General features: G+C 37.0%; 1 protein-coding gene across 1 annotated transcript in view; it reads left to right on the forward strand.

Moving 5' to 3' along the window:
- cacna2d3a (calcium channel, voltage-dependent, alpha 2/delta subunit 3a) overlaps positions 1-24,362 on the forward strand; it is a 129,173-nt gene that overhangs the window by 59,511 nt on the left and 45,300 nt on the right. The window contains exons 13-26 of the mRNA XM_065247772.1: positions 3,200-3,333; positions 8,311-8,382; positions 8,537-8,617; positions 8,734-8,808; positions 12,180-12,263; positions 13,883-13,954; positions 14,049-14,110; positions 15,718-15,785; positions 16,482-16,527; positions 16,617-16,711; positions 16,811-16,904; positions 17,722-17,817; positions 18,224-18,345; positions 19,577-19,654. Of these exons, the coding sequence (XP_065103844.1) occupies positions 3,200-3,333; positions 8,311-8,382; positions 8,537-8,617; positions 8,734-8,808; positions 12,180-12,263; positions 13,883-13,954; positions 14,049-14,110; positions 15,718-15,785; positions 16,482-16,527; positions 16,617-16,711; positions 16,811-16,904; positions 17,722-17,817; positions 18,224-18,345; positions 19,577-19,654 (1,179 nt within the window). The remainder of the gene's footprint in view (positions 1-3,199; positions 3,334-8,310; positions 8,383-8,536; positions 8,618-8,733; positions 8,809-12,179; positions 12,264-13,882; positions 13,955-14,048; positions 14,111-15,717; positions 15,786-16,481; positions 16,528-16,616; positions 16,712-16,810; positions 16,905-17,721; positions 17,818-18,223; positions 18,346-19,576; positions 19,655-24,362) is intronic.

Consider the following 24,362-nt stretch of genomic DNA (forward strand, 5'->3'; position numbering starts at 1 on the left):
ACCGATCCTGGGTTTTGAGTCCCATTAAATTTGCTTAGCTTTAAGTGGCGTTCGTTGCCATAGTAACTGACACTAAATGGCTAACCGGCTTGGGGGCAGCTTATGTTCTGGGTCAGAGATCAGCAAAGTGACATGTAAATGGAGCGACTACTTAACAGTTCGTGTTGCAATGTTATTTTTTATTCTGTGTACATTTTCGTGCAAGATCTTTGGGAAATTAACCATTGTTTTATTTTAGTAAACACGTATTAAGCTTAATTTATGTGCATAAACTGACAGCACACAAATAATTCTAGTTTCTTGTGTCTTTTTTAAAAACATCTATTAAACATTCACAGTGCTGGAGGAAAATGTAAGTGAACCTTTTGATTTAATAGCTGGTTGAATCTCATTTGGCAACAATTATTTCAAGCAAGTGCTTTCAGTAGTTTTGAATCAGACCTCCACATCGTTCAGAAGAAATTTTTACCCATTCCCCTTTACAAAACTGTTTTAACTCAGACACATTTGTGGGATGTCTGGTGTGAACCGCTCTCTTGAGGTCATTCCACAGGTTAAGGGTCTGGGCTTTGGCTAGTATTCATTGTTATCTCGTGTGATCTCACGTGTTGACTGGCTGGGTTAAGCCTTTAATGCTGCATTTACACCAACCGCGGTAGAGGCATGAAGCGCGAGTGATTTCAATGTTAAGTCAATGTGAAGACGCGTTGATGCGCGTCAGGAGGTCCCGCGGCGCGGAAGAAGCATTCGGCGCGGCGCGGAAGACGCGTTTCCGCCTCTTTCGCGCGTGAAGCTCGGGCAAAAGGCGCGAATTGAGCGTTGTGCGTGGTACGCGCGGTAAGCGCGAATGGTGCTTTTTGTGCATCTTGCGGTTCACGCGAATTTGCGGCTGACGCCCGAGTTGAAAAATTTTAACTTTGGCGGAATTTCGCGCCGTGTTAACCAATCAGGAGCCTGCTTGCTGCTGTGGTGGCAGCCCCGCCCGGAGTCACTCATTCAACCAAGGCTTGATATTGTCCATAAGCAGACACCCGGAGCTATACGACACAAGTTCTTATTTCTATAGAGGAGACAGGAATAAAAAGGACCTCGCTTGGAAGAGTGTCAGTGAGGACATTGAGCAACCTGGTAATTGTAATACACACTTCACTTTTGAGTCATGTGACGTTTATCGACCCGTGTCGTTTATCGACCCGTGTCGTTTATTTTCCCCATAGTAAGGTTACCAAATACAAACTGGTAACTCTCTCGATAAATGCACAATCAACATCAGTCATTTTGCAAACAGACAACCGCACAGCACTTGCCCCTCCCACAAGAAGCGGAGTTTGCCTCTGACGCGCGTCAAATGCTTGCTTTTTCCGTGCGTCTACTCCGCTCTACACGCGCAAATGCATCCAAATTGTTCAAGCGGCAAACCATGTGCGGTAGACGCGATTTTGATGCCCAAACCGCGTTTGGTGTAAACTCAGCATAACTGTTACTCGTGGGTTCTTCTTTTCTTCAATGAGAATTCTGTGTTGTGCCTTAGGAGTCATCTTGGCTGTGTGCCCACTTCTAGGAAGGGTGGCAACAGATTAATCTCTCCATTTAATAGAACATTTTTCTAAATATCGACAGATGGATGTCTATACATTTTGGGATTGTTTTGTATCCCTTTTTAGCCAAAAAAGGGATACAACAACTATTGATAGAATATCTTTAGAGAGCTCCTTCTTGTGAGGTATGGTTCATAAAAGCTGATGCTTCTTAAGGACAGCAATCTTAAAATGTTTAAGTGTCTTTTAATCAATCAAAGTAGCACTAAACCACACCTTTGAACTCATTTTATTTCTGACTAAAATTAGCTTTCATTGAAGTAATTTCTCTATGGATTCACTTGCATTTTCCTGTGAATGTTTAATGGGTGTTCTCAAAAAAGACACAAGAAACTAGAATTATTTGTATGTTGTCAGCCTATGCACATTGTGTTTGTCTTTTGATGTGACCTAAATCACATTTTATGGCCATCACTGTAGAAAACCATTTTTTCCTAGGGGTTCACATACTTTTTCTTGCCAGTGTACATCATTACTACGTTTTTTTTTTTTACTAAAACATTAACAAAATCATCTTCTATCAGCAAACATTTTCAAATACCTCTTTCTTGCAGCAGAAAAACATAATATAATGCTGTGCCTGCAGTAAATTGTTGAATACTAAATATTTTCACATAATTATTGAAAAATAATTACTGAGAAATCTGGAACTTGCTTTGTCTGTGTTGAATGCGATTGACTATTCAGTGTCAACGTCACATTCACATGTGCACACGCTCATGGATTAATAATAAGTTTTAGATCAAAGCCTGAGTTAACAATGAAAGTTGATAAGACCCTTCATGGTACCAACAAAGCCTGGTCGTATCGGTTTGGTTTTTTCAACTCGAAACTGATCTTGTAATCCTGAGTTTGTTGAACCATCTTCATGGTACAGACCTCTGGACATTCATGATGTGTAAGATATGTACAAGTGTAAATAATAAAAAAAGAAAAGGTGATTTTTAAATGATTCTTTTCAGTATGTGTCAGCAATGTTGACAATCCACAAGATTCAAGATTGTTTGTACCTAAAACAATTCTCTACATTACACCCTGAGATCCAGCCCACGCTATTTCTGATACAAAACTCTTTATGACATTGTTGTCATCTGTTTGGCTACCTTATTTTATGAAACAGTTTGTTTCAGTAGTTGAAGAAGTACTGAAGTCAGTAGAAGTGTGTTATTAATGATAAACCGCTGAGCGTTGTACTCAATGAAACTTAGCAATGTAAACATAAATAAAACATTATCTTATGAATGTTAATATTTGTATTTTGTGGTAATTCTTTTATAAAAGCAATAAGGTACTCAAAGCTGTGCTGTATTGTAAATAAGTCAAGACTAAAGGGGTTGCATTGACTCATGTCGTGCCTATCAACACCTGTAATGATGGAAGACAGGAGAAGCGGATCCGAACACAGTATTTCATAAATTGAATGAGATATTTACAGAAAACCATAAAACAGGACACATTACACGTTTAAAAACTGACAAGGGACTGGGGAAGCAAAAGGGCTACAATATATAATTACTGTTTAAACAAAGCTGAAGTGTTTTCATAAACTCTTAAACTCACACATGTGCCATGGGCTGTTCATCTTCTTTCTGTACTGTCAGGTTATTTTACTCAGATCTCTACACTGGCAGACGTGCAGGAGAATGTGATGGAGTATCTGCACGTGCTCAGTCGACCAAAAGTCATTGATCAAGAACATGATATGGTGTGGACAGAGGCTTACATCGACAGCACAGTGAGTTACACTGATAATGGATCTGAAAAAATCATCTCAGACAGCAGAAGACTCTGGGCAGATCCGCACCGGAGATGCAGATATCAGAGCGGATCCGCACTGGAGTCTAGTGCTGTCTGGAATCTCATTTGTACTTCTGTACAGTCTTCATATCAAGTTTAAGTGTCTTTTTATTCTATTATCCTATTTTCTAGTGGTGTTTGGGAATACTAAGCCCTATTCAGACGCTAATTGTTTCTCATGAGAACGTAAAGTATTTTCAATATTTACAGTGTGTAGCCAGTGATTTTATTGCCATCCGAATCCAGAATGTCTGTGTTTTTCTCTAACCACCTGCATAAAAAAATACAGTTTTTTTACAGGAATTAAATTGCTGTCCGAATCCACATATATGAGTTTATTAAAGGTGATCAAGGCATTCTGCACATCTTTTTAGACCACTGAAAGTCACAGTATGGTCACGCGCATGAAGAGTTTGGTTCCAAAACGCAATAAATCTATTTTGACTAATTTGGGTAAAAATGTGTTTTCTAAACCAAGAAAGTAAAAAGATGAAAACCACTATTTTCCGTTACAAACCTTTACAAAGCATCTTTAGGTTATAATAACATTAAAAATTCAAATCCACAATTTGATTTTTTTTAAGATTTGTTATAAAATTGATAATTTTTTCAAAATGCTATAAATCTATTGAATCGATATATAAATGTGCATTCATTTTTGCCATGTTATATTCATTTAGTTGACTAGTGGTATACACTGATTAAAAAAAAAAAACATTAACAGCATTAATCAAAACACTTTCATTTGCTACCGTCATCCTTGGGACGTCGTCGCTTAACTTTTTTGACAGCGATCAGCTGTAAAATGTTTTGGTACTGCTAGATTTTTGCTGACTTCAAGTAAAATAATGGAAAGTTTTTCATAAGATCCCATGGGGTCAATGTGTTAGCATGACAGAAGCTTGATGCTGTCATGTGAGAACAAGTAACAGCCGGCATTTTTCCTTCGCCTGAGTGCCTCTCATGTAAATGATTCGATTTTGATGGCTTACGTTTCTTCCCCGCCCCAGGTTTATCAATGCCATTAGGATTAGGATTCTGTGTGTATTCAAAGCGCCGTCATTGTTGTTTACAATGCGTGAAATGGTGCGCTGTGATTTGTTGAGCGGATTTATTGCATTACGCAGAGAAGGAGGACTGCCGTTTATTGTGTTTTGGGGAAAATGGGAGAAAAAAGATGACAGAATAACACGACGGATATCAGATTTTGCGTAAAATGAAGAATTTACTTCTTAAAATTGACCAGATACAATACTGATTTTGTCTGTAACTATTTTTTTAAAATGGCGTTAATCGCATTTTGGCAGCAAACTCTTCATATATATGCTCAATCTAGTCATCAGTGTAGATCAGTGGGTTCAGTAGATCTGTAGAATTGTCTCATGAATGCTTTTGTTCTTTGTCCGTTGTTTGATTAACATTAAACTAGAAACATACAGAATACGACTACTGTAAGTCCAAAATGCTGCTTACATTCACTTAAAACAGAGTGTGTTTATGAGGAAAATCACTTGAGCAAGGCACCTTAACCCCAATTGCTCCTTGGGCGCTGAAGCAGCTAAGGCTATACTTAAAGCAGCTGAGGGTTGCTGGACGGTGTATTTTGTGCGTGCTCACTTGGCTTTAGGGATGGCTCCCGCGAAACTGACGTTTCGACACTGTGTCGAGATCCCGAAGCGTAAATGTTTCGAAACACTGCTCCGAAATGTGATTCGAAACACCCATGTCACGTGATAAAGTGATTCGAAACACCAAGCGGTGCATTTCACAAGTATTTCGAAAGGTGGCGTACCTGTCGAATCTGCTTCGAACCTTAAACTGACAGGGTAGGAAACAAAACTGACAATACCTCATAGATGCGTTTTTGGCAAGATCAAATACTATAAATTACTGAAAAGAAGTAATTTTTCCTCATAGGTATGTAACACTTAGGCTACTTACAAAAAATGCATGCCAGCAAGTGTCCCTTGTGTGAGAATGAGACTGTTTTCAAAGGCTGGAGAATTTATATGTAAAAACGTAGCTGGTTGAGTTTATCAACACAGAACAATTTATATATTTGAATAAAGATCTTTATATGTAAACAATGTGGCATATTATGGCTTGGTATATTTTATGAATCTCTTATTATTTATTTGGTATATCTCTATTCTATTTTTTTTCATTAAATAGACCCGAATAGCCTATAGTTATCGACAATTGTGAGCCTAAAAGCTCATGTAGTTGTCAAACAGATGTTAAAACAACAACAAAACTATTTTATTATGATGACGTAGCACATACAGTTCCCAGGTTCGATCCTAAGATCTACGAATGAGAGTCGAGAGCACTATCCACTCTCCCATTCTATCACTTGTGTGTCAATCAAACAACATGTGGGATACAATTTGTCAGGGCTCGTCTAAAATCTTGTCAAGGCTGCTTCATGTAAAGACATGCAAACGACCGCTAGGTGTCACTGTGGAGGCGGTTTCGGATTGATGTTTCGAAGCCTCGAAACATACGGCACAATTGATTCAACTGTTTCAGTGTTTCACGAAGCCTCGCTCTGCCCACCACTACTTGGCTTATGTCAACTGTCATTAAATCAGTGTCCACTCACCATTTGAATGCTCAGAGTATTCATTTTATTCAATGTGTTGCATTGTTGTAACAGCATGGCCTTGTGATACGGTCAAAAACTGTGTGTTCACCTTCCTCCAGCAACACCTGTCACTTGAAGGAAGGTTCCTACCTATATTCACTCAATAATATAGAACAGTGACACCTAGTGGACACCTTTACAAGACAAATGGCTCTTACAGGCGCTATAGGTATAGATGCCCAAGATGCCCAAAGCTCCGAGTGTGTGTGTTCACTACTTACTGAAATGGGTTAAATGCAGGTCACATTTTGAGTATGTGACAAAATTTCCATACTTGACAAAGATGTCGTTAAATTTGTTATTCCACATGTGTTTTGTCCAGTCTAATATGACAGTGTCATTGCGTGGGTTCCTAGTGAATGCTTTAGATAAATTCACATAAACATCTACAGCTCAGGCTATAATTCCATTCACTCACGAGTAGTTCATTTATCCAATTTTGCATGTTCATGCTGTGTTAGTGAATGCTGGATATGCATGTGAGAGCAGCAGGCTTTGTTATGTGGGATTTCAATGCAGAGGATGAATGTCTTCACCCCCGCTGCATCAGCCAACAAACACTATTACCCAAACATCCTGACAGCTAAACTGTGTTTATGAACACCTGCAAACATCACAGAGATTTAGTGCTGATTTATTTAATCAAACTTTACTGTCAGAAAATATGGTCTCTAGCTGTACCCTTTTAAAAAGTATAGCTTTATACCTAAAGAGTTAATATTAGTATTTGAAAGATACCTGTTGGTGTTTGATGTATTCATATGTACTGTATACCTAAATAGTTCAATGGTGTTGTAATAGATCTGTCATGACAACAACAGCTTCACACAAGAACCAACAGACAGATGTAGTGCTGCACTATTATTCCAAAGACTAGTTGGGATTACAATTACGGGTGAAACAATTACATAATCGCCAATAAAAGCCTCAATTACAGCAGCCCATTTGTGCTCATTTCTGTGGCGATTTTTTTTGGCCCAATGCCAAACTTACTTGCCGTCCCCTGGTGTACAGTTTCATAGCACTTTTCCTAATGTAAAATGTTACAAAACAGCTTTACAGAAACATGTACTTATTTCTACACTTTACATATCAAACTCTGTCTCAGGAATTCTAGCTGGATAGTACACACATTGACTATGTTTACATGTACACCAGTAATGGGATTATTTCTAATTATCAGTAAGGACTTTATCGCAGTAAGATGTTTACATGACTGGAGCAATAACCTCTTCACTTCTGTTTACATGCAGTTTTTATTTTCTGATTATTCACACATGGCCCAATGCAGAGCATAAATGATGAACTTACATACACCATCCACTGTTTTAATTTACTTACGTCCATTTGAACGTGTTTGTCATTTAACGTATGCCGTTATTGGATGCTGTGATGAAGACAGAAATAATAATGTGACAGTGCCTGTAATGGTTTTATACGCTGCTCTGGTGTTATTGGAGCTGTTTCTGAAAGAAGGTAAAGAGCTGACAGCCAAAGTTCAGGGAAAACTTCCTCATGTCAAGTTTTACGAATTCACGCTTAAAGGGGACATATCATAAAAATCTGACTTTCTCCATGTTTAAGTGCTATAATTGGGTCCCCAGTGCTTCTATCAACTTAGGAAATGTGAAAAGATCAACCCAGTAACTTAGTTTTGGTAAACCAGTCTCTGAAAGCATGTGAAAAAATAAGTCAGTGAAACTTGGCTCCCCTTGTGATGTCAGAAGGGAATAATAACGCCCCTTAATCTGCACCATCCAACCACAGCACTGCCATTTAGTCCAGAAATCAGCTCATTTGCATTTTAAAGGACACGCCTAAAACAACACATTTTTGCTCACATCTACAAAGTTTCAATTTTAACATTATATTATTATAATAAATTATCTACAGTATATGATATTTTGAGCTAAAACTTCACTTATGTACTCTAGGGACACCAAAGATTTATTTGACATCTTAAAAAGTTTTGTGAAATGTCCCCTTAAAGGTGCGTGACAAAAACACACGCACACTTCAGTTAGTGCTGTATAGATGCGATTAAAGTGTTTACATGGACGCATAATGGGATTAAAACCGGCATACACCACCTCTTTAAATATGATTATAATTACTTCCATTATGAGCTTAATATTTCTCTACTAACATATGTATATCTATGTCCTCTCTTTCTTTTCTTGTGTGTGTGTGTGTGTGTGTGTGTGTGTGTGTGTGTGTGTGTGTGTGTGTGTGTGTGTGTGTGTGTGTGTGTGTGTGCTTGTGCTTCTGCAGCTGCAGGGTGGTCAGGGTCCTGTTCTCACGACGACTGTGGCCATGCCTGTTTTCAGCACCAAAAATGAGACTGTAAGTGTCCAATAACTTAATTTCTTGAACTGTGATTAATCTATCAGTACAATGAGTTTTTTATGACTGTAAATATGTAATTGGCCTGGAAATATTACTACAAATTTTATTTAGCTATATTTTGCCAACATGTTCACATATCGATTGCTTATAGAGAAACAAGGGCATTCTTCTTGGAGTGGTGGGCACAGATGTGCCAGTGTCTGAGATATTGAAGGCCATACCAAAATACAAGGTACATGAGCAGGCAACTTTCATTCTCCTGTACTGTATGTCACCGATAGACGTGTGTTTAAGTACTTTTACTTGCTTTTAATGTATTTATTTGATACTTTGTGTGTGTGTTCACAGCTGGGAATCCATGGTTACGCATTTGCCATCACCAACAATGGATACATACTAACCCATCCGGACTTGCAGCCCCTGGTAATGTAATGATGATGATCGTAGTGTAAAAGCTTTTCAGCAGATGTTGAGGCTGAATGCATCTCATCAGTGTCATTGTACATCCCTTTGATTCTGTGTGAATATGTGTTTCTGAATTAGCATCTTTTATATGTTGTGAAACAACATAATTATTTTCCTTGCCTCAATCTTAAGCACAAAGACAAGGTAATAATCCCTCTTTCTTGGGTTAAACCTGAGTGCATAAAATCACAGCTTCTGGTAGGGAAGAGAGTAAAGTAAGTGTAAAGGGATTAATCAAGGAGGATCAGGCTACTCATATCCCTCACTAGGTTTTTGTTCTCAGGAGCTTGTCTGGGTAAGGTTTTGTCCAACATCTGGGCTGTGGGACATCCAGCATTCTGCATCTGTTCACCAGCTTCTTCTCTATTTAGGACTCTTTGTTCTGTTTTATGTGATTGTTGGCTGTATGTTACAGACTGCAGCTGAAGGTCCCTGTCACCCAGTATCATGAAATTATGTACCTATAGGCACTTATGGACCAGCGTGACAATGTCACGCTTTGCCACGTGTATGCGTGAGCATGTCACACTTTTCTGTTTGTGTCACTGTCACGTATTGGTTGCTCAACTTTTTTGTACTATTTTCAAACCAATGTCGCTTCGGTTTACGGTTAGATTTGGTGCTTGCATTAGTATGTCAATTTAAGTATTGGTTTAAACTATATATATTTTTTAAGATACAAGACTTATTCTTTTATATTTTCTAAACTTTAACCAGTCGAGTGACGTTGGGGTTAGAGTTGCGTTTGGGTAGGGATGTCATTTTATGTAAATCTATCCCTAAACCGAAGCGACAATGGTAAGAAATTACGACAAAAAAGTTGAGTAACCAATACGTGACAGTGACACAAAAAGAAAAGCGTGACATGCTCACGCATACACGTGGCAAAGCGTGACATTGTCACGCTGGTCCATACGTGCCTATAGGTACAGAATTTTGTGATACAGGGTTGCCCTGTCAGAGAGTGTACAGTTGTGCATGTGTGTTAGAGGAGCTGTCTGTGGTACTGATCACCCAAATACAAAGACCTCATCTTATGCTGCTCTCCATGGTGCTGAATGTGTTTGTGCTGCTCTGTGGTGGACCATACATTTTTCTGGTCACCACAACACACACACACAAACACACACACACACACACACACACACACATTCTGGTTTCCATGTTTTGTGGGGACATTCCATAGACGTAATGCATTTTATACCACACAAACTGTATATTCTATTCCCTTCCCCTAACCCAAACCCTAACCCCAACTTTCTGCTACTTCACATTTTCAATAAACATCATTCTGTTTGATTTATAAGCTTGATTTTATAATTGTATTAGTAAATTCTGAAATTAACATGAACAAAGATTAATAGATCATGTAGAAGGTTGTTAGTTCATGTTAGCTTATGCATTAACTAATTGTTAACAAATACAACCTTATTGTAAAGTGTTACCATGTTTTCAACTAAAGAACAGGTTTTAAAATTTTGACAAAATCTTAAATTCTAAAATATTTTTTTTTATTCCTTAACTAAGTACTTTTTTAGAAGCTGTATTTATAGTAAATGCCCTGTAGCTTAATCATTCATTACCTACAACCTGCAATATTTTATAAATGATTTGATTCATTGTTAATGCACTCTACAAGTTGAAGCGGTTATATAAATCAGCTGCCAAACTCCCGGTTTAGCATTTAGCTCTACTGTATGTCTGCAAAGTACATTGCACAAGTCACAAGTATACATCCATGTGTCAAAGAAGAGTGTGAACATTTATTTTCCATGCAGACATGAGTTGAGTAAAGATCAGGATATGTTCTGTAGGAGAACTTGCTTGCTATAATACCACTGAAGCATCGCTACATCTGGTCCCGTATTACTATGCTATTACTACTCAATATGGCCGCTCTGGTGATGGAAGTCCCACCTTACAGTTAAAAGAACCAATCCTTAATTGTTAAAGACTATACGTTCTATACAAAGCTCTATACAACCTGTGTGTGCGCATGCATGGCAGCTGAGATGAGTTTGAATAAAAGTGTTTTTAATGCAATATAAGTTTAAGACACAAACATTATTATACAGTTAATGTCAGGTTTAATTGTTGGTCTAAAATATGTTGTGCAGTTGTGATCTGTCTTTCCCTATTCAAGTAGATAGGACTTTGTCTTGAATTTTATTCGAGGGCTACCATACTTGACAATCCATTACTTTCAGTTGCTTTGGATGAAGTGTCTGCTAAAAAAAATAAATTTAACTCATGGAAGAGGTTGGGCACCAGTCTCCACACCAGCTTCTCACAGGGCACGGGACAATGATGAGAAAGTGCAGAGTAGAGATGGCTTGACTGTCCATGGCACACAATCCTTATTGATTTAGCAGATAAAGGACAACAGCTCTTCCTGTTAGTCATAGAGATTCATTCACAATAGTTGTTCCCAATGTCATTTATCACTACATGACACACTATTGATTAAATGAAGGTTATTTTCAGTCTATGGAAGAAGAGATCTCAGGAAACTGTAGATGCTGAGTTTACAGATTACTAGAAAGTAAACAGAACACACAATTTATCTTGCGTATCACAGAACACTGGGAAAAAACGGTTTAAAAAGTTAACAGACTGATATCTATATATCTATACATCTATATTTGTTTAAACTGTTTTGTTAAATGAACATTTCAGTACATTTTAATGATTTTTTATACAATATTTTGATATCCCCATTTATAAAGATGTCATGTGGTACAACTAATCATTGTATATTTGCCAGATAAGTTTTAATGCGCTCTTTGTGTCATGCTGATTGTTTGTTAACTTGATAGTGGCATTTAAAATTATAATCCTGATAGTGTGAACAATGTTACCATAAAATGATGTGAGTTTACTTCTTATACTTCCACCACTTGCCAGCAGAGGTCTCTAACACACAAAAGGTTCTCAACAAATCTTGCATATACATAGTTGCATGTGGTCTTACATTTGTAGATGAACACAATATTACTAATAAAACACAAAAAGTCGTCCATGTCACAGTTATCGTTCAAAGTGTAGGCTGGACAATTAAAGTGAACCTGTGTGTTAACAGTTAACTAACTGGAGTCGAGTGTTTTAACTAAGGAGATGATTTGAAGTGTTAAGGAGATGATGTGCTCCTTGGATGATTTTATTTGATAGTTAAATGATCCTTGGTGTTAAGTTGATGATTTTAGGTATTAGATGATGGTTGAGACTGGATGACCAGGTGAACATCATGTAAATAAAGTCTTAGGTATTGTCAAATGTGACCTCTTTTATGAAATTCAGGCTAATAAAAATGTGTGTTTGTGTGTTTCCAGTTTAAAGATGGGAAGAAAAAGAGGAAATCCAGCTACAGCAGTGTGGATCTGTCCGAGGTGGAGTGGGAAGATAAAGAGGATGTGGTAAAACTTATCAAACTCACACAGTCTGTCCAATGTTCACCTTTTGGGGGAAATCAGTGAATTAAGTCATTTATAGATTCTGCTTATCAAATATGAATAGATGAATGACCTGTTTAAACTTTAAAAGTGTATTGGCATGCATTATTATTATTTATATCATGGGGCTGTTGAATGCTTTAATCTGATTGGCTGAGAAATGTTTCTTAGGTGTTTTTTTTTTCATTTTTGTGGTAACCATGGTATAAGCAGAATAATTGACTGCGGTCCTTTGAATTATTTGAAAATAATGCACACTCGTGCCCGCATAACCACCTCGGGTGTGCATTTTTCCCCAAATAATTTAGCGGCCCGTTGTCAATTATTTCTTACTATTTATTATGCATAATGTATTGTTTTATTATTATTTTGGTGATAAAAACAATAGTGAAAATTTTGTACATTAGAGAATCACCAGACTTAGTTAAACAGGAATTGCTAAGATTATAGGGCTCTTGTTATGCTTTTTCACTTTTTCAGCTTTAGTTAGTGTGTCATGGTGCTGTTTAAGCATCCAAATGGAAATTCTTTCATTAACAGAAGACTCTTTTCAAGAACTACAAAAAAGTCTCAATGAGACTACAATGCATTTCCTCTCCAATGTAAAAGCTATTCTGTGTAATACATATTGTAGATATTGTATACATGTAAACCTTAGTTTTGAATGGTAGCATTTGATATGCCTGTGTAACTGGACCTATATGACCTTAAGTTCCAAGTTGTACTCGATCTTTTTATTTTTTATTTAACCTTTATTTAACCAGGAGAATCCCATTGAGATTAAGAACCTCTTTTGCAAGGGTGACTTGGCCAAGACAGGCAGCAGCATATAAAAAAATACAAACACATAAGTATAAACAAATACGCACACACACACACACACACAAAAACAACGCCTCATAAAATCCATTTAGATGCTTACAGTCTAAAAACATTTACATATTAAGGCGTCTGCCTCTAAGTCTTTCATTTTGACTTTAAAAGCATTTAGCGAGATTAAATCAGTTAGTTTCAAGTCCTTTTGCAACGTATTCCATGATGAAGGTGCAGAATACTGAAATGCCTTCTTTCCCATTTCCATGATCTGATGATTTGTCCAGTATGAGAGACAGAGGTTCTTACATGCAGTGAGGTTTAAGTGACCAATCACAACAGACTGGGCCTGCTTGAATAATTAGAGTAAATTGAGCATTTCAGAAAGCAGGCTTTAACAATTACATCATTTGAAACAGACTAAAGGGAGATGCTGTGATACTAAAATATGTAAAAACAGAACATGTTTTATTAATCAAGCATAAAGACCTATTCTAGTACATCCCAAAACTAAATCAAGACTTTGGCATGATACTACCCCTTTAAATCAAAACTTGTCATCAGTCTTATGTCTGAGGGTTTTTAGACACTTTTTGAGACACTGGTCAAAAGCTGCAAGTATTTTTACCCTATACTGTAATTAGTTTTACTATACTGAATTTTTTTATGGGGTTTGATTGCTGCTTCTGTGATTGTTGCTGTAATTTATGTAGTTTTTAGTTAGCACTTAACAAATATGAACAGTTTTTTTATTCCCTTCATTTGTCTAGTTGCGTAATGCCATGGTGAACAGGGAGACTGGAAGCTTCTCTATGGAAGTGAAAAAGATTATGGATAAAGGGGCAAGAAACTCCACATCTACACACATATGTGTAAATAATAAAACGTTTTGCATAATTTTCTTTCTCTTACAGTGTGTTTTTCTGTTTGTCTCAGAAACGTGTGCTTGTTTTACACAATGACTACTACTACACAGACATTAAAGGAACTCCCTTCAGGTAAGAGTTTTACTGCATCATAGTTCCAAACAAACACGTGTCTAAAACTGACTTTCACTCAGCATTAAGAGAATTTACTTTGTCAAATGAATTCAATTATTTATCTGATTTTTGTGGCATTTTCATGATTATTTTAATTGCCATTATTTTAATGTTTTATGTGATGATTATTTGCTTCCTGCCACAAACAAAAAAGATCTAAGTGACAGATTTGAAAAAGTACATAAAATTAAAGTTAAAAGTAATTATACTGTTTCAATGCTTTTTATTAAATAATTCTTGGGCTTTTGTATTATATCAAATATTTAAATTGTAATTTTTTTCATTCATTATTTTATTTACTTAAATATGAGGTTATTATCAAAACTCCAACAAAACAAATTGTTGTTCTCTTTTATTGATTTTCCTTTTTCTTATTTGATTTATCTGCAGTTTGGTTACATACAAAACAAGTTGTCTGAATATAAGGCGGGACAATCTAAACTAGTAAAATTCAGACATCAGTGATCCACAGGAAACCCAACATGATCTCACAGTTCACAACGTGACCATACAGTCACTCACACCTTGTGTGTGGAAAATGCTTGTCCAATAAAAAAGTGAGAGTGAGATTTTTCAGTCACTACATGATCTCACAGTCACTACGTGCTCTTACATTTCACAATGTGATCTTATAGTTCACAACGTGACACTGTTTGTAAGGAAAAGATCAGGATATATTAGGTTAGCAATCTGACATAGATAATTTTGTGCAGTGGTGTAAATCATCCTTCTTATAAATGCTTCAGAAATAAAGGAAATTATAGAGGACCCTAAAAGATTACGTGATCACAGTCCAGTAATCATTCATAATAATATAATTGAACAGGTGGATACCTATAAGTATCTAGGCGTGGTCGTTGATTCTTCATTTACTTGGAAAGCCCATATTAACTAACTCTGCTCTAAGTTCCAGCATCGACTGTATTTTTTAAGAAGACTTAGGTTGTTTGCTGTTAATCAGTTAATCTGGAAGTCATATTTGTCAACCACATACGTCATCAAGGTTTTCACATTTCAGTTAAAAACTTAAGACATACAATCATAGTTTCATTCTTACCTTAAAATTTTATGCTTCCTTTTCTGAAATAGAATCTGAAATAAAAAACCTCAATGATGTATGTGGTCGACATAGTGAGGATTCTCTCAGACCAATCAGTGATCTACAGTGTTTTCACGTCACGTTTGGTATCAGCTTGGGTCGCTTGGAACCCCAACTGAGGTGGTACGAAAAAAAGTATAGGGTACTACGTACTGCACCCAATGGGAAAGCTCCCAAAAGTAGGCTGACCCGACCCAAACAAAACCAAACTGTGGGGTACTATGCAATGGAAAAGAGCCATTACAGTCACAATGTGATCTCACAGTCAAAACCTGATCTTACAGTCGCAGCATTAACTCGAAGCCACAGCATGATCTTGAGGTCGTAGCATAATCAGTCACAGATATAAATATTATTATAAAGATTAAATTATTGCAACATTTTATTCAATTTGTAATGGTAATATGATAGTAAAAAAAAAAAATAATTATCTAAAATGCTAAATTATATAAATTCTTCTTTTCAGCTTAGGGGTGGCTCTGTCCAGAGGTCATGGCAAATATTTCTTTAGGGGAAATATTTCTGTTGAAGAAGGTAACTGTATATTTGAAATGCTTTTGCTGTTGATTTTGCTAAAGAGCTATTTCACTGTCTGTTCTGTTTATATCTATGTTGAATGCAGCTTGATCATGGCTGCAGTATGTGCACACATGAAAAGCCTCAGTGTATTGACATTTATCATTCAGTAAATTGACATTTTTTGTGGCAATTTTCTTATTGTTTGGCTGAAATGTGACTCATAAGTCATAAGGGTAAATTTTATGAAATTGAGATTTATCATTCAGATTTATCATATGAAAGCTGAATAAATAAGTTTTCTGTTGTATGGTTTGTTAGGATAGGACAATATTTGACTGATATACAAATATTTGAAAATCTGGAATCTTAGGGTGCCAAAAATTTTAATATTCAGAAAATCGCCTTTAAAGTTGTCCAAATGAAGTCCTTACCAACTGCATCCACTCACAAAAATTAAGTTTTACGGTACAAAATGTACAAAATATCTTCATGGAAAATGATTTTTACTTAATATCCTAATGATTTTTGGTTTAAAGGAAAAATCTATAATTTTGACCCATGCAGTTAATTTTTGGCTTTTGCTACAAATACTCCTGTACCATTTACGACTGTTTGTGTGGTCTAGGTTTACAAATTAGATAACAGCTAATACTAATAAGGGATGGCCTAATCACATCATTAATTTGGCTAAATGTTTTTTTTCTGTTACAGGTCTACATGATTTGGAGCATCCAGATATTGCATTAGCCGAAGAATGGTAATATAATCTCAGAACATCACAGTCTGTTGTTTTATATACATCGCACTGAGGTGTTACTGAATGACAAGTGTGTGTGTACATTTCAGGATGTATTGTAACACAGCTGAACATCCAGACCATCATTTCCTGTCTGAGATTGAGGCCATAAAGCTCTATTTTAATGGAGAATCACATATCAAATGTGAGTTAAGTAGAGCTTTACACAAACGATCATTTCTTCAAATGTTTAATGATGAATCAGCTTGTAATGTCAGATAATGTCTTATGAGTGTTTCTGTAGGTGATAAGGATCTGGTTGAGGAGGTTCTGTTTGATGCTATGGTCACTGCTCCACTTGAGGCTTACTGGACCAGCCTTGCTCTCAATAAATCTGAGTAAGACAAGGACACAAACCGTAGCGCTGCCTTCATGCAAAATGACTTTTGTGAAAAAAGCTTTGAAGTCAACATAAAACAATCAGAATCAAACCTCTTTTAACTTTTACATTTATTCCCATTTAAATTATTTTTTTATTTATTTCAATGTTAAATAAACTGTATTGCCAAACGTTTTGGGACACCTGCCTTTATATGCATACTGTATGAACCTAAATGAAATCCCATTCTTAATCCATAGGGTTTAATATGAAGTTGGCCCAACCTTTGCAGCTATAACAGCTTCATCTCTTCTTGGAAGACTTTCTACAAGGTTTAGGAGTGTGTTTTTATGGGAATTTTTGACCATTCTTTTAAAAGCACATTTGTTAGGTCAGACACTGATGTTGGACAAGGTCTCGCTCATAGTCTCCGCTCTAATTTATCTCAAAGATGTTCTGTTGGGTTGAGGTCAAGACTCTGGCCAGGCCAGTCAAGTTCCTCCTCACCAAACTCACTCATCCATGTCTTTATTGACATTTATGGTCATTTTGAAACGGGAAGGGGCCATTCCCAAACTGTTCCCACAAAGTTGGGAGCATTAAATTGTCCAAAATGTTTTGGTATGATGAAGCATTAAGAATTTATTCCACTGGAAGCGATTGGAACACCTGAATTCAATGATTTGGAGGGGTGTCCCAAAACTTTTGGCAATAAAGTGTACTTCACGTTATGCATCACAGATCGCCTGCCTTATAGTGATTTGAACTATAACAGTATATTCTTATTCCAGATCATCTTCATGAGTCTTCAGTGGTTCTCTTCTTTGTTCTTATAGAAACTCTGATAAAGGGGTGGAGATAGCTTACCTTGGCACTCGAACCGGCCTATCGCGTATCAACCTTTTTGTGATGCCAGATCAACTGTCCAATCAGTAAGCACATCAGAATCACATGATCAAGTACAAATAACAGTGTAATGATCATGATTACTAATTAATGTGTAATAAATATTATTGAACAAACGGTACATCATGTCTCTGTTCAACGCTATCTCACGAGAATTCGTAAATATTTTACGAGTTGGCTAATTCGTATCAATTCATATGACTACATTCGTAAGTTTCATAACCCCTGTGATATTGGGGTTAGGTGCGAGGTTAGTGGCGGGGTTAGGGGTTCGGTTTCGTTGTTGTTTTTCATGAGAATTGTACGATTTTGCATGATTAACTTCGTATGAATTGATACGAATTAGCCAACTCATAAAATATCTACGGTTTCTCGTGAGATTGAGCTGCTGCTCTGTTATAATGTGGTAAAAGTGTATTTGTGTGGTGTAAGAGACTTGCTGACAGGAGAAGATAAAGAGTTGGTGTTCAGCGCCGATCATTTTCCGCTGTGGTATAAACGGGCAGCTGAACAAGTGCCTGGAACCTTCGTCTATTCTCTTCCTTATAATGCAGGTGATTATACACACAAACAGATAAATGAGGATTTCAAATAATTTATTTAAAAAGATCCAGTAACATAACCACTGTGTTAGATATTTATAACAAACACATTTACATTAGTGTGATGTCAGCACGGTAAAGTTGGTTCTTTTTATAGTTTCACCAGCATTTAAATGTTTCTTTTAAGGTAACAACTGGGTAATGTTATGGTAATTTATACGTAATTTCATGGTTAGATAATTTTTTGTAACATAATTAATGTGCAATATCCAAACAATTATTGTGCAGTTTCCAGACGAAAACAATGTAAATTGTGTTGATTTAAAGGTATAATAAAATGGTAATAACTGTAGTTAATATGTACTTATTGAAATGATAAATGTTCAGGATTTACTATAGTATAATATATAGTACCATTGTTACTATATATTACCTAAACATTATCCAGTTTTAACAGATCTGTAAAGTTGTCAAGATTGGCTGAGGAACGAACCCAGGCACAGACAGAGATAAACCAACACTAACACTTTATTATACAAAAAACAAGAAAACGAAACCCATGAGGAGGCAAACAACATCAACCAGATAAAACAAAACACTAACAGGACTAGACTAGACTATACACTGAACTAGACAATTTACATGCAACAAATCTAACAATAAACTTCACTTGACTCTAAAATAGACAGGACAAACTACGGGCAAGATACAAAGCAAAACGAACGTAGACAGAAAACAGAGCACAAGGACTTCAAATAGGGAGAACTAATGAGGGGAACAGGTTGACAATTCTTAAAAAATAAAGATGAAAGGATGACAAGAGAGCAGGGTAAAAGTGACAAGACACAGGAGACACGTGGTCTAATATAAACAATACTGAGACTAGCCTTCCCGCACAAAACATTGTACTGTCAGAACCCTGCCATACTGAACTACATATTAATACTAAACAAGACTCTGGCAGGATCCTGAAAAAAGTGCTAAATTTTTTCCTTTTCCTAAAAGACAACAATACGGCTAAATATAAAAAGTTATTGGATGTTTTTTACAGTTGTTTAGGAGAAAGTCTCATCTGAATTACATTTTTTACAATGAACTCTCAACACTGGAATGTCTTCAATGAGGTTCCAGTTGATTTCAAGTATTAATGAACTGTGTGTGTGTGTGTGTGTGTGTGTGTGTGTGTGTGTGTGTGTGTGTGTGTGTGTGTGTGTGTGTGTGTGTGTGTGTGTGTGTGTTTCAGGTTCAGAGAATGACAGCGTGCTGTTAGCCAGCAGTGCCATTCATCTGTTTGATGAGAGAGAGTCACCCATTGCTGCAGGTATCTCCCTCATTCTCAAACATGCATCAGAATGATCACACACGCTTCAGTGTGCTTGTATATGGCCACATTCACACAGCACTAGAATACGGTCGTCACTCCTGTATTTGAGTCTTTGATATGGCCATGTTCACACACAGTTCTGTTACCAAACTCACACCTGTAAATTTTCGGGGCATTTACGAAGAAGCCCTGCTGTGTAAATACAACTGTACTGGACACCTAGTCAGGGTAGTAGTCTAGTTCCCACCTTTGTCAAGGCTATGACAAATCACAGACCAGGACTAGTCGAGGCCAAGTGCATAGAGGTTCGAGTCTAATGTCGCATTTACATTGCTTGTTTGAAGTTACCCAATTCTGATTTTTCCCCTCATGTGGCACAGATATAGGATATGACCCACGAATGTCTAAGCAGGAGAAAACGTATAAATTGGGCATCACATTAAAAATGTGCCACTGTATTTATACTTCTTCAATAACCATACAATCATCCACCGTGTTTGACGTTAAGGGACCTGTTATAGTCCCTTACTTTTTTTAAGGTAAAATGGGTACTAAGGACTTTGTAGCAACACATAGCAGAACTTAAGGGAATACTTGAGCATTTAAGAGTAAATACTTATTGACAGCCTTATGGTTTCTTAAGTGAACCTTTAGGTTTTTTCTTGCATCCCATGTTTCATTAAGGGTACCCTTAACCTTATATTTAAGGGATATCTTAGCTTAAGGACTTGTAACCGGGCACAAATTTACTAACACAGGGAACTACACTAACCTTTTCCACTGGTGGCACTTGCGCTACCAACTTTTTCAGTTACTGGCGCAAAATATGATTTGGTCGCACATATTTTTTTCAAGTTATGTTAAGGCGCTCTGGATAATAATGAACAATAATGAAACTGTATTGCATACAGATATGCTTTTTATTTTACTTGCCATCTTTTAAACCACATGCCGCCTTGTTTTCTTAAACGTTGCAGTGTTTCCCACAAATCTGAAATGTACTTGGTGGTGGTAGCCGGTGAAAAGGGCAATTATTACCCCCTGACAAATAATGGTCTATACATGTGACGTAGAACTAATAATGTGTGAGACAACACAATACTTTGATTCATTGAAAATTAATATTAATTTCACATTATATTTCATCAATCTAACCACCCCAAACATTCTTTGCCATTAACAAAGCTGACACTGTTTGTCAAAGCACCACGAAAACACTTACTGTTTTTGCACTGATATATGAAGCAATTAGACCCCTTTTATCAAACTCAATATAATACAATACTATGTATAGTATATTAATAGACAGTGCAGGTCTATAGATTATAAATGTGACTGATGTTATAATGGTTATAATTTCTATTAGAAAAGCACTTTTACTGCTTCTGCTCTATCTTTCTATTTCTCTCTTGCCGATTTAAAAAGCTTAATCCACTCATTATTTCAGATTTAAAAGTCTACTTGCTGTCCCGTTGACAGACTTTACATTGCTTTGCTCGTTCAGTGCAATTGGCTTGACATTAGCATTGCTTTTTGCTACAATCTCTGTCCAAACTTAATATGGATATGGTTTTAGAAAATATATGGTTTATTAATAATAAGATCATTAAAAAAATGTGAGAACGCAAATGCAGCGCGTGGTCGTAACAAGAACCATCGCCATAGAAACCGGAGGCACGCTGAATCTGCACTCGAGCTTTAGCGCGGTAGCGCTCATGGCCGTTTTCCGATCGACTCGGGTTATAAACACAACATTAATCATACTTGGGACCCAAAGTAATTAAACTAGGACCTAACCGGACCCGACAGACCATTTAAAATATAAACCCGGAACCATACGGGTCCCGCGTCCTCAGTGAAGAAAGACCTCTGCTCAAGTTCAGAAACATGGAAGACACTGCGCTTGCGTCGCGTCGCACCTAATTCATTGAGAAACAGCTGAGCACGCAAACGCACACTGATAGGGGAAAACACGACGTGCTTTCACGCAAAATGAAGCCAACTTGTTGATGGCTCAGAGCATGTTATAAAACGTATTCTTAAAATCCACATTTCTGTTTTAATAAATGCTCATAGTAAATCATAGCATATTGTCTAAAACATTAGGTAGCACATTTGCGACCCATTAAAAATTAGGGTCGCAACAGCAGTTCAAAAGGTCGCATATGCGACCATTTTGGTCGCAGTGTAGCTCCCTGCTAACAGCTTGTGCCAGCACAAACCACTATTTCGGCATTAAATAACACCTGTCAGGATTTACAAAAGACATGAACCGTTTCTCAAAACCAAGTACGCCGAACTCGGACTTGTGTCCTTCGTAGTTCGAACTTGCAAGTTCAGACTTGGAAGAACGAACTCCTGACGCGAAATGCATTCTGGGAAACTTCGCTGTCATAAGTCCACACAAGTCTCCTCTGATGCATCCTCGATAAAATGGGCGGATCAAGAACACATCCGGGGATTTTATGTGAACTTGGGTTTTATGCAAACTTTGAATTGGAACAGTACTGTGGCCGCAACTGATGACGTTTCACAAGTCCACAAGAACACAAGTACAGACAAGAACGCATATTGAGAAACGGCTATGCAGTGGATAATTAGCGCTGAAAGGGTGTGGTCTAGATATTTTTGCGACTTACCTTATTGCATATTCCTTTCTAGGTTTCCTTTTCAGAAGCAAAATTTATGGGAGGAGATTCACGCAAGGCGATTGACTAATGTTTGCGCGCGTGATATTAGTGGTATTTGTGCCATTATTTAACGCTGAAAGACAGCATGTCTTAAATCATTTTGTGCTTGAAATTGCTGCAATTGCTGCTAATAGGAAGAGGCATCAGAGAGCATGTGGTACAAGGCAGAGTATTTTTTAACACATAACAGTTTATTTGTGTAACTCGGGGGTGCTTTCACAAAGCTAGATAGAGAGACAAATCCATGTGCAGGAGGTTTATTATAAAAGTAAATCCACACAGGCAGGCAAACATATCCACAGGGCAATCCAACAACGTAATCCAAATGCAGGCAAAGGTCAAAACCATGAAACATGAATACAAGGAATCAGTAAATAAAATGCTCAGGATTGCAGCTATTACACTAACAAAACTGCAATGTGTGAGTGTGAATGAACCGTTTTTTTACTAAAAAACAGGAAGTAAAATGTGAAGCGTGACATGACAAGATTTCAAAATAAAAGACAAGAAACTTGACTTCAAAATAAAAGACTCAAACAACAGAACACAAGACAAAACCATTACAATTTGGAATGCCACAGGAACAAATATTGTTTGCCAAGCCATGTTATTTTTTATTTGCTGGAGGAAATAATGAAAAATTCTGCCTTGTTATATTTGTTTTATAATAATAATAAAATGATAAAAAATTAAAGTTTAAGTCCTTAATATTGTTCCTTAATGTTTTCCCCTGTTGTATCAAAAAAGATATTGAATACCGACAGTGTCAGTCAAAAGTATATATGTGTGTGTGTGTGTGTGTGTGTGTGTGTGTGTGTGTGTGTGTGTGTGTGTGTGTGTGTGTGTGTATATGTATATGTATATGTGTATATATATATATATATATATATATATATATATATATATATATATACATAAATCCACATTTACATAAATTCATATATGCATAAATACACATATAATCATCAGGGGGGTCTGAGGTCGCACACTCTGTGCAGATTGGCGCATCAGATCCTTCTCTGGTCCCAGGAGAATTTTTTTCTCAGAACATCAGAATGTGGGAGCAGACATTCTGTCGAGACAGGGGTTGAGACTCGGGGAATGGTGCCAATTTGGGAGAGATACGGTGCAGCAGAGGTAGACCTGTTTGCATCCCGAGAGACAACCCACTGACTCATCATGTCCATTGGACCTGGACGCTATAATACCTGTATGATTTTTCCACGCTTGTTCTGCTTCCAGTTGTGTGAAAGAGGGTTCCGTAGAAGGGATCCCCTTTGAAAATTAACCATGGTTTTACTAGAGTAAAAAAAAAAACATGGTTACTGTAGTAAAGCCATGGTAACCACAAAAAACATGGTTTTGACAAACATGGTTTTCAAATTTTGATTCTGGTAGCCCCTTGTCTAAAGATGTTGTGGAGGCCATTCGGAATTCTCGAGCTTCATCCAACATGAAACATACATGAAATATACATGAAATATAGTTTTTCACTTTTTGGTGTAGTGATAGACATATCAATCCAGTAACTTGCCCAGCGGCTTCAGTTTTTGAAATTTCTTTATGACCGTTTTTCATCAGGTCTTGCACTCTTTACATTTAAAGGTTTTCAGCCTGTCACTTACCTCTATCTGAGGGCTTCTTAGGGAAAATCCCTCTGGTTTCACATTTCCTGCATGGCGCTTTGAGGATGAGGCCCCTGTCTATTTCTAGAATTCCAACCTAGGACTTGACAGTAGTTTTAAAATGGCTTTCTTTAGCTCCCTTCGAACCTTCACAGTCAGATTCAGACAACTATGTATCCCTTAAGTTGATATTTTACTCGCCATTACCTCTCTGAGGAGGGTGGTCAATTTATGGGTCCTTCTATATCACCATCTTGTTTGCTCTGGGGAATGTTAAAGCCATTCTTCACCTGAGATTGGGTTATGTTCCAAAGGTTCGGACCTATCCAGGGAGGACTTAAGTTCTAAAGGCCTTCCATCCTCCTACTCACAAGTCGCTGGACCATGAAG

Source organism: Paramisgurnus dabryanus, chromosome 11 (genome assembly GCF_030506205.2).
Source record: "Paramisgurnus dabryanus chromosome 11, PD_genome_1.1, whole genome shotgun sequence".
Classification (NCBI taxonomy): domain Eukaryota; kingdom Metazoa; phylum Chordata; class Actinopteri; order Cypriniformes; family Cobitidae; genus Paramisgurnus; species Paramisgurnus dabryanus.